The sequence below is a fragment of the Streptopelia decaocto genome (genome assembly GCF_964273445.1).
Source record: "Streptopelia decaocto genome assembly, chromosome: 1".
Lineage (NCBI taxonomy): Eukaryota > Metazoa > Chordata > Aves > Columbiformes > Columbidae > Streptopelia > Streptopelia decaocto.
Genome location: NC_138663.1, coordinates 71,551,751 through 71,568,800, shown reverse-complemented (window position 1 = coordinate 71,568,800; position 17,050 = coordinate 71,551,751). Strand labels below are relative to the sequence as shown.

General features: G+C 42.7%; 1 protein-coding gene across 1 annotated transcript; it reads right to left on the bottom strand.

Annotated features, from left to right (window-relative positions):
* Positions 1-9,691: 9,691 nt before the first annotated feature.
* MANSC1 (MANSC domain containing 1) lies at positions 9,692-16,234 on the bottom strand. Its single transcript, XM_082052558.1, has 3 exons — positions 15,716-16,234; positions 14,781-14,921; positions 9,692-11,018 (listed from the first exon to the last, which is right to left on the bottom strand). Exons 1-3 carry the CDS (start codon positions 15,933-15,935, stop codon positions 10,033-10,035), a joined length of 1,347 nt encoding a protein of 448 aa, XP_081908684.1. The 5' UTR covers positions 15,936-16,234; the 3' UTR covers positions 9,692-10,032.
* Positions 16,235-17,050: the final 816 nt, after the last annotated feature.

The following is a 17,050-nucleotide window of genomic DNA, read 5'->3' as shown; positions in this document are numbered from 1 at the left end:
TGGGCATCCGTGGTGCACTTTTACAGGCAGGTTCTCTAGCCAGGCAGCAATATCTTGCCACAATTCAGCAGCCCAGGTAGGTTTGCCTCTGTGCTGCCAGCTGCTCTTCTTCCATTGCTGTAACCACCGCCACAGGGCATTTGCCACCATCCATGAGTCAGTACAGAGATAAAGCACTGGCCATTTTTCTCGTTCAGCAATAACTAAAGTCAGCTGGATCGCTTTTACGTCCACAAACTGACTCAAATCACCTTGTCCTTCAGTAGCTTCTGTGACTTATGGTGTGGACTCCACACAGCAGCTTTCCACTTCCGATGATTTCCCACCATATGACAAGACCCACCAGTGAACAGGGTGCTGAAAAAGCAGGGAAAAATTCCCTCCTGCTCTGTCTTCCCCATAGACTGTATGTGATTACTAGTGAATTCCAAGAGATGGCACGCAAGGTAAGGAAATAACAATATCATATAAAAATACCAACAGAGACGTGCAAGATAAGAAATCACGATCTCATAAGTTGATATCACACAGGACAGCAATATGTGTTTTAGCCGGGTGCTAAACCCGTATACCGCTCACTCACCCCTCTCCTGCTCCTGGTGGGAGGGGGAGGGAAATCAGAAAACAAAGGCAAAACTTATTGGCTGGGATAACAACAGTTTAACGGAATAGTGAAGAGTGAAGAAAAATGAACAAACAGTAACAATAACAATAATGAAAGAACTTACAAAGTGATGGACCCACAGTGCAAGCGCCCACCATGTGGCAGTCCCTTTAGCTAGTTCTGGGTCAGCTGTGCTGGCAGTATAGAAATTAAGCCTATCTAGGCTGACCCAGCACAACTTGTTACTGATTTCCATCTGGACACTGAGCCATTGACTGCAACTCTTTGGATGTGGTCATCCAGCTAATTCCTTTATCCATGTAACAGTCAAACGCATATCTTTCCAACTAAGCAACAAGGACATTCTGCATGTACTATAGCTTTTGCAAAACAACAAGGTTTGGGAAATCTGCAGTTGCTTTCATGTTATTTATTTAGTTTACCCCACTGAGTGATCACAGTATACAAGTAGAAGAGCTATAGCTCTTGGTCTCATTCCCTGCCCCAACAGCTCCCCGGTTTCTGCACAGAAAGTTGAGAGTACTCAGCCATGCATGTGCCCGTTCTTTTTATTATTCTTTCTGTTAAATACACACCATGGTTTATACTTACATGAATACAAAATGTTTGAGACTTTTGCCTGTGGTATAGCTGGAACACTTTTGAGATAAACGAAGGACAAAATGATTTTCTTCTGAGATACTCTTTTTTATTTCAATAGATTCAAAAGGACCTCTTCATGACCAAAAAGCACTCAACATGATACAGCCCTGGGTCCCTGACATATGCATCACCCATTTATTACTTTGCTACATAAATATAATTTCAAAAGAATGTTTAGAACATCAAAATTCAAGTTTAAAATACTATTGAGTTTTGAACAGAAAGATCTGAAAACTAAAGCAAAACACAACCTAGCAAATACAAGTGCTAATTCTCTTTTTCTTTCCGCGTGTAAAACCTCCACTCTTGAACAACATTGAATAGATGATGGAATAGCTGTGCAAAAAGAGAAGCTAAAGAATAGATACTGAGTTGTCACAGCTGATGGTAATAGGGTAAAATAAACATGAGTTGAGCTGAGTTAAACACTCAAACCAGACTTTTTAAATGTTAGGTCAAAAGCCAAATGAGAATTATGCAGTCTTCTCTAAAGAGATCTATCTTGTTTTACTATGTCCATTGAGACCTGCAACGAAAGTAGTTTCTAATTAGGACTTAATGAACACTCAATCAGGTGAAAAAGAAAAAAAGGGAAAAAAAAATCAGGGTCAGTTATAAAGTTATAAACTTTACCCCCAAAACAAGACTCATTAATTCACCTTTCAAGCCTACTTTCCTTCTACAGTCTCAGCTGGAACGTAGGTGTCAGGATGCAGCAGAGCAGATACAAGAACCAGTGTGTCACTCGCCAGCTGATGCACAGCGACTTGTTGTTGTGCAAGTCGTGGAGCCCAGCTGTTACATCTGCCCTCTTTAACTCCATCTGGATTGCTGCCCAGGAGAACCTTCTTCTATATTCCAAACACCTGATATTTTACAAAGTCAGGAGATGCTCCAGATAAAAGGAAGCAAGCTGCTGCACTGTAACTACTTGCAGCACGTATGAGCGTTATTGGTTGCTCTTTTTGCTGTTGTTGGTGTATTCAGACTGGGTTCCTGGAAATCACTTTTGTTATCAATCGATGGGGTAGCTAGTGGAGAAGTCTGCTGTCGCCAATCATACCCCTTTGTGGTGTCTGCAAAGACATCATGGCACTTGAACTACCCTCAAACTCACCCTTGGGATGGAAGCTCCAACATATTTCTGGAAAAGCTTACTGTCTCTCTGCTAGACATAGCCCATGGTTAGACTTTGGCATTCAGGACTGTGATGTTTCAAACTTTACCATCCTTTACAACGTTCACTTGAACAGGGCATACCCTTTCTTTATGTATTTGTCAGTGTATGAAAGCTACATGTGTATCTTGTTACATTCAGTAGCAAGCAACATACCACAAGCTGTTCTCACTTGTTTAAAACTATACCTCACAAACAAATTTTTTTTGCTCTTTCTGAAACAGAGTGCTCCATAAAAGCAATATATTGCATGTGCCAAATCTGGAGTCTTTCCAGAAACAGTGCCTGAGTTATCACATGGTGTAAAAACATTTGAACTCCTTATTTCATGCCCTGAAACAAAACAAGGACAACATTGTCGTAGTTAAATAATCAGAAGCAGCTGGGAAAAATGTTTTTTGGATTCTTTCAGAAATTTTACCTCTGGGCTGAGAAGTGCTGTCATCCTATAAGGCAATTGTTTTGGAACACTATGAGCCACTAAGTGGGAAGACTTGACCTACAGCCATAAGCTATGTGCTGGAGGACCTCCCACTGACATCAATGGGAGTTGCACGCACAAAGAGGGAGCAGCACACGGCCACCGAAGTAAAGGGATCATCTCATTTGTAACTTGCAGTATCCAAACTTACGTGGATCCTTACTTGGAGGACCCAAATTCTTACACAGAATCATTTCTGCAGTGTCAGTGGAACTTGGATTTAGGGGTAGGGAGAAAAGGTTCTTTCATAAAAGCAAACAGAAAAACTTCCTCAGAAACTAACTTAACAGCAGGCAGGTCTATAGGAAAACTGTGTCCTAGTGAGGGCTTTTCTGCAAGAATAAATTTTTTTAAATTCATGCAAATTTTCAATCTAGGTGTTGTTGAGTTGCAAAAGTCACAATGTCAAAGTCTAAGCTCCACTGATCACATCCTTCTTTCAGTGAAAGTGGGGCACAGAGAAAACCTGGTCTTGCTCCCGGTGGCTTTTGAACATTCAGCCAGAACTCAGCAGCTTCTCAGATGCGGTAGGTACCAGCCTGCCTCTGCAAAATGCAGTCCATCCCTGTGGAGAGACAGCACAGTCACTACATTTAAGCTACCTCCAGTAGCTTCTGTGCAGGAAAAAAGTAAGGTCATGAATGAGTCCAAACTCAGGCCTGTAACAAAAAGTACCACTCCATGCATTACCAGGAAACCAGGTGCAGAAAAGCATGTAGCCATCCTCACCACCCCAGGATTTTGAAGAAACAGCTTTGTGAACTTCAGACTGACTTCTCCGACCAGCCAATGTTTCAAAGCATGCCTATAATTTAACCAGTCTAACCTACAGCATCTTGAAGTTGTTCTGGATGTTAACTGCTTGTTAAATCTGAAAAAATATAGAGTGCACAAATTACCTGATGACTATTCCTGGCTGTTGTCAATATGCTGGAATTTTCAATTTTCTAGTAAAAACAAAGCAAACCAAAAGGAAGAAGGATCAGAACACTTCAGACATGGCATATCTAAACTTAAGACAAGGCCACTTAAGACAATGACATTTTATAGGTTGGAAGAAGAGAAGTAATGTAATAGAAGTTCATGCACAAGCCTCAGATATTTTTTTCATTAAGGGAGCCAATATGCAGAAAACAATGATCCAGCATAGTCGTACTAAAACTTAAAAAATACTTTTATTAATTTTTTGTAATATCTGCCAAGCACAAAGGTGAAAAGAGCATCAGTTTTATGCTTTGCACTTGGATAACCTCAAGAAATGTAGACACCTAGAAGAAAAAAGCAAATTTAGACTGTGAGAATAAGAGTGAGTGTAGGCTTCCTGAAGATGAAGAATAATTTTCAGTATCCCACTCCTTCAGGGGGCCTACCTATCAAGAGGCTTGTAAAGCATCTGGGAATGGCATGCACACTCCTGAAGGGATGTGCAAGGCTTTTGAATGATGAGGGGATGCAGCTATCCCATCTAGAGAGGTATATTACCTATGTGAAAGAATGAGTAATGCACAGGAAGGGACCAACAGTCTAGACCAGTTTCAGGAGTGTGACAGAGCACAAAGTATAGCTCCTCCATATGAAGGGGTACTGGGTAGAAACTGTTGGCTGCAATAATGGCACTTAAAACTCTGTGTATTAGCATGGAGTGTGGGGTGGTAGGGTCAAAGCAGTATCTAATGCTGGAACCAGATTCAAATCCACTAAGATGTTTTTTTGTAGCGGGAAGGAAAACAAGATTCAGTTGTGAAACTCTCCTCTCATGTAATTATTTTTTGCCCTTTTTAAAATTTATTTTTGCTAGTTGGCTAGTAATTTACTTGAAAGTTTCCTGAGTAGAAGCATTTCCTACTCTTACAGGAATTACAATACACTGAAGAACTATTTGAAGGAATGTGCCGTACTGAGTTTGCAGGTAAGCACTGTGTAGTCTTCTCATTCATCTCAAACAGATCTGCAATTTATTTCTTTATGATTGTTTGCAGTGGTTATAAAATTTGGGCTTCCTATTTGCCTCACTGTACAATACCATAAAATGGTTTTGTTCACAACATTCTGTGTTTACCCACCTTATGTTTACACAGCATTGTAAAGCAACAACATGAAACAAGCAACTACTGCATTTATTAAACTCTCCAGGTGATTAAAGTCGATCAGCTTTTGGCCTCAGGCCATAACATAACTGGTTACCTTCAGAAAGAGCAGCCCCAAGTGCATCGGTTGTCGTCATATGATGGCTGGTGATGCAGTGACAAGAGTGTGGTGCACAACTAAGACCATAAGACACAGGTGTCAAACACATTGCCCGCGGGCTGAACCCAGTCTTCCACCTTGTTTTATAGAATCACAGAATCATTTTGGCTGGAAGAGACACTCAGGATCATTGAGTCCAACCGTAACCTAACTCTAACACTGAACCATATCCCCAAGAACCTCGTCTAAATGCCTTTTAAACACCTCCAGGGATGGTGACTCCACCACTTCCCTGGGCAGCCTGTTCCAATGCCTAACAACCCTTTCCATGAAGAATTCTTTCCTAATATCCAATCTAAACCTCCCCTGGTGTAACTTGAGGCCATTTCCTCTTGTCCTATCTCTTGCTACTTGGGAGAAGCGCCCAACACCCTCCATGCTACAAGCACTTTTCAGGCAGTTGCAGACAGTGATAAGGTCTCCCCTCAGCCTCCTTTTCTCCAGGCTGAACAGCCCCAGTTCCCTCAGCCGCTCCTCATCAGACTTGTGCTCCAGGGCCCTCAGCAGCTTCCTCACCCTCCTCTGCACTCTCTCTGGTACCTCAATGTCCTTCTTATCATGAGGGGCCCAAAACTGAACACAGGATTCGAGGTGTGGCCTCACCAGCACCAAGTACAGTGGCACAATCACTTCCCTTGTCCTGCTGGCCACACTATTCCTGATACAAGCCAGGATGCTATTGGCCTTTTTGGCCACCTGGGCACACTGCTGGCTCATATTCCAGCCCAGCACTCTGTTTCTACCTGGCAGCAGCACAGAGCTCCTTGTCCCCAGGCTCCTGCCAGCGCTGGTCACTCATGCAGTGTGTGTGACACACGTTGCTCTGCAGGAGCAGGAGAATGGCAGGAGTTGTGGCCATAGCTACAGGAGAACAATGAGCCCGTGTGAGAAGAGTAATAGGTGACACTGATGGGGGACACTAGTAACTGCCTTGAGGCATTCAAAGACAAGAGAGACAACAATTATGGGGAGTGGGAGGCACTTAAAGGGGTACTCCCAACTGGGCAAACATTCCATTTAATTTTTTAATAAATTAGCCAGATACGTGAACTTTAGCACTCACATGTTATTTTTAAAAAGTACCTGTAAAAAGGGTCCCACTCGTGAATTCTACATTGTTTTCATGGATTCGGCCAGTTCTGCGGTACAGTAGTGGTGGCTGCACTTGTGCAATGACATGCTAATGTCATTTAATAACAGGACTGCTCTGGGGCAGGAGCAGTAATTAAGCATAGTCCCACAGTCCCGGCCACTTGCTAAAGTTCATGTATCTGGCTAATTTATGAAATGAAATGTGATCGCCCAGTTGGGAATACCCCTTTAAGGGGGGATGACTTGAGCAGATGGGGTAAGAAGGAAAGTGACTTCTAGGATTTGTAGTGGAGAAATAAAGTGAATGTCTCTACTGGGGCAGGTGGGGATCGTGGAATAAGGAGAATGCTCTTCATGGAGAATATCAGTAGGCATGACCACCCCCAGAGGAACGTTCTCCTTATTCCACCATGGAAGAGTGAGGAGAATGTTCATGCTGGGGAACAGCATCAAGGATAATGTTGCTGTCCAAGGAATTGGCAATGGGGGAATAAGGAGAATGTTACTGGGATAGATGGAGAGGGAGAATTGATGGAGAAAGAGTGACTGCTGCTTATGGGGAAGGGGTTTTGAAGGAAGGCCCTCTATGTGAGAGAGCCTGACTATTATTAATCTTGGTCTTTTACTTAGGTGGCGCACCATACCATTTTTGGTGGAACAATCTGAATCCCAAAATGCCCAGTAAGACAAGGATTGATGTAGAAGGAAGGCAATTTAACAACAGATGGGAGAGCAAATAGATATTTATGTTTCAAGAAGGAAAACCAGTATGTCTTTTGTGTTACGAGACAGTGTTGCTGATAAAGGGGTACAATGCACATAACTGGGTGGTAAACACAAGGTCCGTAGGTCAAATCCTAAAATTACATTCAGCCCTTTGAAGGTAGCTGTGAAGCTGATGTGGACCTTGGTGAAAATGAGTTTGACACCTCTGACATAGGAGATGTAAATGGAAAAATAGAAGAGTGCATGGAAATTTTAGGTAAACAGTGTTGAAAAGCATAACAAAATTGATGGACTTTTTTACAGTCACTGTCTCACTCCTCTCTCTTTTGTTATACAAGAGCATTATCCAGACAAACAAATAAGCTCAAAAAATGCATATAATTAAGCAGCATAGTTGAAAAAAATATTATAGGAAACCTCTCCCTCCTGCTCTGTTAATTGGCAATGCCAATACATGACTAATGATGCAATGTGATTTAACATTATTAAAATAGAGAAAATAATATGCTTAGTTTTGTTGTCTTCTACACTGTTCACTACTACTGTATCATATGGTAAGACGTTTTAAAAGTGTGTGTATATAATCCTCCACATAGACTATATGTATATATGTATATATGTATATAATCCTCCAATAAACAAAACATCTCTCTTATAAAACGTCTTTGCAATGAAATAGCCGTTGATTGGAAAGTTAAAAACGCAGCTAATGAAAACATTTATGAAGTGGTATCCTCAAAACTTGTCAATTCTATCTAATAAACTATTGTTGCCCTCTAGTGTTCAAACACAGCTTGTAAATGTCCCTCCACAAAGATCCAGACCGGTCACCTAAACAATTCCCTGTTTGCTCTTAATCCAACAAGACAAGGGGGGTAGGGGGGTGGAAAAAGGAAAATAAAGAAGTGTTTCAGTACACCTGCCTGGTGCATAATTCATTTACACAAGCGTAAAAAAGGATTTTTAAGATAAGAACATATCAAGTTGTTTGTTTCACTCAAAAATTCAGTAAGGCCACTCTGCTCAGCATCCTCACCAAATTAGTCGTGGTACCTGTCCACCTCCCTGCTTTACTTCTGCCATTCACTGTGTTGATATACATCACTGTTTTGGTTGGAGGGTGATGTTTCTGACGATATTAGCTAGATATGTGTCCAGTGCTATGAATGACCTAAGATACATCTATCTGCCTTCTCAGGAATGTATCCATACTGTGCTGTATCATATCAAGTAACACCAACCACCTCTCCCTCCAACAAATTAGTTACTATAGCAGAAATGCACAGTAAGGATTCAGAGGTTGTTCTCAGTACCTCTCCTGCAATAAGCTGCTGTGGTGGCATCAGCAGTGTAGGAAGCTTCTCATGACGTTGTAATTCTTTCAAGATAAAATTACAGCCAACCTCAGATCTGCGCCTGCATTTTTACAGCCCAAACTGGACCTAGTATTTACCATTTTATTAACTCATCTCCCAGAAATATTGTTTCCCCTCGTCACGTTCCTTGAACGGAAACCTTTGAAAAAAAAAAAAAAGAAACTGAGGCTGAGGTTAAATGACGTGCAGTCAACAGACAAGCTGATGAACTTGAGATACTTTTCTTTTGTAATTTTTTTCACTTTTAATAGGTTATCCAGAACGTTTCTCATTCGAGCATTGTCAGACTTAACCAACGCAGAAGACCAGCTGGTTTTGTATCCATAAAGCAATTTGCAGCCCCCATATAGTAAGAATTCAATTTCTTGACATGAGGAACACTGGCTTTTCTTTGATCTTTGAATAATAGTATTTTCAGATAATTTTCTGCATAAAGTTATTGTTAGAGCCCTGAGGCCATTTTTGGATCATGCCTACTTTCCACTGCACTAAGCCTGACAGATCTAAGAACTTATTGGACGTGAGTCACGTTTCATACTTTGTAACAGAACTATTTCCCTGTATTCATGGAACACCCTTCCTTCTTGATGTTTATCGTTGATTATGCTGCCTGCCACACTTTTAAATCTAGCCTTTCATTCTAAAAACAGGTTTAGACTGTGCGTGTGTGAGGGAAAACGTGAATAATACCAACTGGAAGCTGCATAGCAAGCAGTAGATGCTCACATGTACTCTCACTCATCTCTTGTTCCAGAATTGAGGAAACAAAACGGAGCAGTTATGCTTATTCCCAGTCACATGAAGATGACCCTAGAAGCAAAGAGGGTGTGCTTTGAGTGCTGATAAGGGCTCTGTGTGTTCAGAAGGGACAGCAAGTCCACCACTGTTGGAAGCTGCACTCTCAAGAGCCACCAGCCTGGGGAGGGAAGTAGAACATCAGAAGCACAAACCTTGTCCATCTGCTCCTTGATTGCAGCTTGCTTTACTTTGATATGATAAAAACTCTTTCTCTCTGATACATATTGCAAAAAAACAAGGTGCTACAGGTTGTGAACTCTTTGGAAAAGGCAAACTCAGATTTGCAGCATGTGGCTTTAAGGATAGCTTGTTACATGTATATCCAGAAACTATAGGTAGCTAAGGAAAATTAAGCCAACTATGTTACATGTACTATAATTTTTACTGTTTGTACCTAAAAGCATTTGGATGCAAAGCTCTGCTACTAAGTACTCCTTTAAGGCTACAAATAGAGTAAATAGGATTGCCAGACAGTCGCCTAACACTAGAGTGTTGGGCTGCAAATAGCATCAAAAACACTCATGCACTGCACAGGTACTCAGTTTATTAGATGTACTTCTATTTCACTTGTCACAGTACAGATTAAGTTATTCAAATGCTTTTTCTCCTTAAGCATAAAACCTTCTTAGCTTAACTTGGATTTTAGTGTTTATTTTCTGGATTTAGTAATAAATCAAAAATTATAGACATTACAGTTCAGTGCAAAAAAAAGCAGTTCTTTTCTCCACCAAAGCCATCCACCACTTTCCAGTTAGTGGCCAAAAAATGGAATCCATCCTCTTCTGAGATTTCAATATCTACTGTTCTATTTCAGATTTGTCCTCTCAAAGATGAGAGATGCTCCTCACAATGTTATTCCCTCTCCCCATCATACATCAGCATACATTCCATTGATCAAGTAATCCAGCCTGGTATAATGCCTCTTCTGAAGGGACTCATGTATTTTCTTCCCTGTCAATGCAATAACTAGCAACAAGAATACCACCCCAAAAATCAAAGCCACTACAAGGCTGCTTTTTTCTCCCAGCTGAACAAGATCTTTCCCTCTCAGAAACCCCTTTGGCAGGTAGCTTTCTGAATCAGACAGGTCATAACCCTGAGCGTCATTTTGGGAAGCCGTGGGGGAATCACTAGTAGACAGAGTGAAACCTGAAGAAGCAGGGAGGGTAACATGGTTGGTGTCGCTGGAAGAGACAACTGTTGGCTCAGGGGCAATGCCTGGAGTTCTTAGCCCTGACGCAGTGGTAGCAGGTCTGGAATTCATCACCCGCTTGGTTGTGGAAGCAGAAGTTGTGGGCCTAGGAAGAGGAACGTGAGTAGCAGCTATGCTGCTGGTAGGCATACCAGGTTTAGCTCTAGGGGCTGCAGTAGATGATAAGATAGCTGTGGTGGTGGTGACAGAAGTAGCTTTAGCAACACCAGTAGGCAGAGAGGCTGTAGATTCCAGTCTGCTGCTGCTTGTGGGCAGAGGAGTAAGAGTAGTTCTGCTGGGTTTGAGACCACTGGACTGCGTGGTGGGGAACAAAGCAGAAGGGTTTCCAACTCGAACAGCAGAAGATGTATTTGACAGTAGATTAATTACTTTCTGCCCTGGGATAGGGTCTAAGCTCTCAGGATGTTTTGCTCTTTGAGATTCAGGAAAAACTGTATGAAATTCACTGCTATCTAAATGCTGGCCGAGGTGGTTCTGGAGTTCAGATGCCTGATGAAAGACAGACTGTTGCAAAGCAGCAGTATGATTCTGATGGCTAGTCTGACTGCGAGGAATAAAGGCTCCAGCTTCCGAAGACAAAGAAAACCCATTTGAAGAAAAATCCTCACTTTTGAAGTATGTATCCTCTAGGGCATTGGTGTCTGGAAAGAGAAAGGAAATAGAAGTATTCAATTATTAAACCTATTTTTTATACCACAGACTGTATTTGTATTTCTTAGTAAGAGAGGTATACAAGGAGGCTCCAGAAAGCAATGAGTAATGAAACTGAGGCATCATGATCTTCTGTTCTTTAAAATATGTAGAGTGACTTCTAAATTCTGTCTGTGGCATAAGACCTGTTGGACCTCAAGCCTGGGCACATCAGACCCTGACTGCAGCTTCTGACAGAATTTACCTGTGCAGAGCGATCACCCCAATCTGATGGTTCTATACTCATATTGCATGCATGTAATGTTCATTTAGAGGTGAAAAGCAGAGTGAGTAGGCCCACTGCCTTCAAACCATCCTCAGCCTCTGTCAATTAAGAAGTACATATCATCAACTTCACTTTTATCAAATGTACACATTTCCACCTAGTAAAGATTATTATATACTCCCCTTTCTTGTAATATCCAAGCATCCTGTGGCTGCGTGGCAGAATTCAATTCACATACAAAAGTTGTCTTATGATACAAGGTGGCACCCATTTATGGGTGACACCCATTTTATAGGCCACGTTATACACGTACTGATTCATAGGAGAGACCTGACCTCCTACTACTGTGCTAGAAGACACTGCTTCAAGAGTATTTGAGGTCTTTGCAGTGAAGACCTCCACAAGAAGCAGACCACACTTTGTAATTTCTCTAGAGGTAGATATGTATTCCTTGCAAAATGGGCAAGCGAATGGCATTTCACAGAATTTGGAAGCAGGGCAACAGCATTATGTGACAGAAATTCCCTACAAATTACAATCCTAGAAGCTACCTGATTATATACAGATATTATAGAGAGAACTCAGGTGAGCATGAGTTCTTGGAAAGGTTGGCTAATTATTCAGATCTTTGTATGTATATATACATAAAATTTACAGTTAACTTTATAATTAAAATATATATGTCATCATTCAGCTGCCACACAGAACATTTAAAAGAGAACATGATCTCAGGTAGTTCTGACTCTGACTCATCTCTTTTTTATAGAAACAAAAAGGTTTGTTAACTGCACTGGAACTGAAACAAATAACAAAAAGTCCATGACATTGTCATTGTCACTTTTTTCTCACATAGGAACTCTTATCTAGAAGGGTGGATTTATGCCAGTTTTATTATACAAAGAAATCTAATTGGCTGCTGTCTTAGTATGTATTTCCAAGCCTTATGACTCCAAAAGAAAACTGAAGTGCAATAAAACCCACCAAAACCAACAAATAAAAAAACAGTAATGCTTTAGACAAGAGCACAATAACCCCTTCGCCTGAACCATCGACGCCAATTTTAATCCTACCCTTCCAGTCAGGCACCAGCTTGTTATCAAAGTAAGATCCTAAATAGACATTATGGACTCCAACCACAAGGTCTGACTTAAAGCCATACTGTGTTTTGTTTTGTTTTTTTGGAGAATGGCTTTAAATAACAAAATGTTCAATTATTACAGAATCAGAAACTGTATGGCCAAAGATGCCTGAGCTCTCAACTGCTTCTGCAGCTTCTGGACACATTTCCACACCAGCGAGGAAACAGCCTGTCACCACCACAGAGTTAGTTCCCAACTCGCCTTTTCCCTGTTCCTGATGCCACCCCGCAGACACGTTCAAACAAACAGTGGATGTTGTGTGACAGCTCCAAAGCACTTGCAGCACGCTGTGACATCTTCAGTACCCTCGCCTGGGCAACAGCGAGAAAAGCACTGAGCATTCACACAGCGTTCAAAGGACGGGCAGAGGGAGCACAAGGAGGCAATGTGACGCATCCCATGCAGGAGTTAAGTATCGCTGCTACTCCACAGCGCTCAGATTAATTAACTGCCTGCATTAACTAACTGTACTTCACATTTTCAGCATCAGACATTGCCTAGACAGTACTTGTCTCCGTTTTATCCTACAAGCTCCCAAATGCAACCATGCAAAACTGTCACGTGCAAGGCACAGCTGGGGTACAAGGACAGATACGCTTGTTGGTAAGGAAGAGCAAGGGCACTACACAAGTCAACCTTTAAAAAGAGATTAAAAATAACAAAGTGGTCCTGCTGATATCTCAAATCCAATAAGCTGCATTAGAAACCAAACTTCAGGTTGTCACTTAAAAACCAACCTAAACACCTCCTGAACATATTACTTTGCCAGAACCCATCAGTCTTGCCTGGGTATCTTAGTGAGGAGGAAAAGGCAAATGCCACAAAAGTACCCAAAGGGCAGAAATCAGAAAAGTTATTTATTTTTCAGCAATAGTTCTTTGCAACTGCAACCAGGAAATGTTTTAGTGCCCAAACCATAGGTTGTTTCCCTTGGTTTGTGGCTACAACAATACTTAAAAAAAACAAACCAAACACCAAAATTTCCCTACTAACCTCACATCAATATTTTAAGTTGCTTTATTACCAATAAAGTATCTTTCCCCCTTTTAGTTTGATTTTCAATGTAACCACATGTTGATTCTCATATGAAAAAGCAAAGCTCAAAATGTTTGTCAGTACCAACGCCACTCAGGAGCTACCTCTGAGAGCTTATCAGGAACATAAGGTGAATAAACTAGCATAATCTTTCCATAACTCAATGTTCACAGAGGCTAAAATATGCAAAATGAGAAACAGATGATATATGTTAACTGAGCATTACACTACATGCAGGATGAAAGCAGAAGCATGATTACATTTCCTGTTTCTTTGTTTGCATCCCCTATATTCTTCTAGGGAGAAAGAGCTGGGAAAAAAGAGTAGTTGTAATGATAATTTTACAGGCATGCAATTCATTTGTTGTACACTGCTTTTGCCCAATTCCTGTGTGATTGTGCTTGCACAAAAATATTCAGTAACATTAGCTGAATAATCTTTCTGTATATTGTGCTGTTGCTCCTTGCATAGTTTCTCTTAGAAAGTTCTCTTTTTCAGCAAAAGTTCAGTTTCTGAAAAATATGAAATTCTTGCTCTCTCAAGCAGCCACACTGGCACCACCTTGTGAACTCTTGGCAGGACGACAGTCTAATTATCAGTTCCTTATCTAAGGTGTTCAAATGGGTCTGGTGCAAGTCACCGTCAGTCAACAAGCAAGATTTGCTATTAAAAATCCCACAGCACATGACAGATCATGAGAAATTTCTGAACGTGCAGCCCGCATGCCATAAAGCTTTGAGTTTCGTCAGTTTGCATCTGTGCTTCAGGTTCCCCAACTGACAGCAGAAAACAGTGTTTGCTATTGCCAGTTACTCAGCAACGTCACAGCTGCACTCCAAGGCTTGCCCAACATTTGCTCCATGTTTCTGCTTGTGTGCGTGGGGAGGGGGTATTCATCAGTGTAGCATGGATCCTTTGAATACACAGACAACTACGAGGGCATTGTATTTCCGTTGCTTTCACTGATACTCTTCAACATCACAAACAAGAAATTTTCCTAATTGAATTTATCAAGATGGAAGCAGCTTCTTTTTGTTTTAAGCAAGGGAAAAGTATGAGGAGTTCTGAATCTAATGTGAAGGAGTTTCATAAGTCAGGATGCCATTCCAACCAGGAAGGTGGGCTCATGCAGGAGCTCACCGCACACCTGCCCATCCATCCCCCACAAAGCAAAAGAGCAGCATTTTCAAATGCAAACACTCAGCTTAGAACATTTTACTAAAAATGTAACCCCCAAACATTTTCTGGTCACTACTGAAAAGCCACAGGTGCACAAGTCATCTAGTGTGGGATCAGTGGCTCCTACTATTTACCTCTAGTTATCTTGTAGCTCACAAAGCCTGTCGCAGGTTTCATTGGACAAGCCTCTGTGCTAGGACAGTAAAACAGGTAGCAGTTTGGATGTGCGCTTGTCCTTCGAGCATCAAAAATCATTAAATTGCACTTCTTGTCTCCTGCAAAACATGATATATACAAATTTCAGCAATAAGATCTTTTATACTATCTTGATAATAAGCTCTGGTCTGTTAAATTAGTTTTTCCTCGTGTCAGTAAGAGGGAAACTACTAACATAAAACATTCCTACAGGATAAACAGCCCAGGACTGCAGAAGAATGGCCGAGGGCCAGTATACGAAAGGTCACACCTTCCTCTTCCTGTACAGATGAACTTGGGGAAATGAGTCCAATCCCTCATCCTCCCCTCACCCACACTGCACTAGCACAACTTTATATAATGATTTTTGGCTTATAAATGCTGATAAATCTGAGAACCTCTTTGATATGCTCATGGGAAAGGAAATTATTTATACACTTTTTCCTGTCACAGCCCAGGAATGTATTGGCTTATTCCTTCTTGGTGGGGAGACTTTTACCCCTGTCATTTCTACTTTCTGCTCTACCTCCTGCTGCTGCAAGATTTTGATGAAAACCAACAGTCTCAGAGAAGGAAAAGTACTCCCTTTTTTGGCTAAAATTAAATGCAGCACAAAATACCAGTTACTTTGTAGCATGCCTACTAAATACAGCTTGGGTACCTTGGACTTTGGGGGGTCTGAGATGTTTTAATATCTAAAATTACCACTTTTTCTTTACTGCAATTATTTTCCTCAACACTCTGAGGTCTTGCATTGAGATCTAACATCACGCTTGGTAAAACAGGATAGCAGCCGCAAGCTGCTGCAAGTTCAAAAGTAATTTCCCAAGTGTTCATACACAGTAACAGAAAAGACCGAAGAGGAGCCAGTTACCTGAGAGCTTTTCCCCCGAGCAGCAAACACGAATGCAAGCTTCTGGGCTTGCGGCGTACACCGGCTCTGCGCCCCTGATGCCTTTGGGCAGTGACAAGTTTATATCGATGATGGTATTTTCCATTTTCTCCGCGGAGCACTCTTGACTCAGGGACGGTCCGGCCATCACGCAGGTGAGCACCAGCAAACAAACCGGCCACCGCCAGCTGGCGGGAGACATGGTGCCTCGGGTGGACCCTTCGCGGGGTTGGGGTTACGCCGGCCCCCCGGCGCCCCGTACCACGGACACTTCTCGGCCGGGAACCGGAGTTGGCAGCGAGCGTCCCGGAGCGCTGGTAGACGGGGAAGCCGCCGCCGAGACGCCGCCTCTGGTCCCGGGGTGCGGATGCGTTTCTGGGGGTAGCTTCGGGCCGTCCCCCCACCCAACCGCCCGGTGGCGGGAAGGCGGCGGCAGGGCTGGGCTGGGCTCTGCTCCGCGGGCGGGACGGCAGCGCCAGGGAACGGCGGGCGGCCCGACCCGCCCGCACGTCCGGGAGGAGGCGCCGCGGGGGAGGCGGGCCCGGACCCGCCCTCTTGCCCGCCCTCTTGCCCGCCCGGTGGTGCCGCTGTGGTGCCCCAGCGGTGCCCCAGCGGTGGCCCAGCGGTGGCCCAGCTCCTCCAGCGGCTCACCAGCATCAGAGGCTCGTCCAGAGCATCAGGTGCAAAGGACAGACCAGCCGGTGAAACTCCTCACGGGGAGGCGGTGGTGGAGGTGATGGGTTGTTCCCGCAGCCTAGCCCGTCCCTTCTGCGACTGAGATCTGGTTTTTGAGGCTGTAATGGAAAGCCATTAATTATGCATATCCTGGTCTAAATGGACATGTGCATATTTCGATGCATGCGTAAGCGTCTCTTTGCTACCTGAGTAATCCTTTTCAAACCACAGCAGAGCACAGGGTGTTTGCTGAACAGGAATTCTATTGAGAAGCCCAGGTGTTCAACCTGGAGAAAAGGAGGCTGAGGGGAGACCTTATTGCTGTCTTCAACTACCTGAAAGGAGGTTGTAGCATGGAGGGGGTTGGTCTCTTCACCCAAGTAGGAAGTGATAGGACAATAGGAAATGGCCTCAAGTTGCTCCAGGGGTGGTTTAGTTTGAATATCAGGAAAAAAATTCTTCATGGAAAGGGTTGTCAGGCATTGGAACAGGCTGCCCAGGGAAGTGGTGGAGTCACCATCCCTGGAGGTGTTTAAAAGGCATTTAGACAAAGTTCTTAGGGACATGGTTCAGTGCTAGAGTTAGGTTATGGTTGGACTCGATCATTCTGAGGATCTCTTCCAACTGAAACGATTCCATGAT

Excerpts from the sequence above, each read along its gene's own strand:
- MANSC1 (XM_082052558.1), bottom strand. The coding sequence starts at position 15,935 with ATGTCTCCCGCCAGCTGGCGGTGGCCGGTTTGTTTGCTGGTGCTCACC. Across the intron at positions 14,922-15,715 it reads CTCGGGGGAAAAGCTCTCAG|GAGACAAGAAGTGCAATTTA; the intron begins GTAACTGGCTCC and ends CATGTTTTGCAG. Across the intron at positions 11,019-14,780 it reads GAGCTACAAGATAACTAGAG|ACACCAATGCCCTAGAGGAT; the intron begins GTAAATAGTAGG and ends TTCTCTTTCCAG.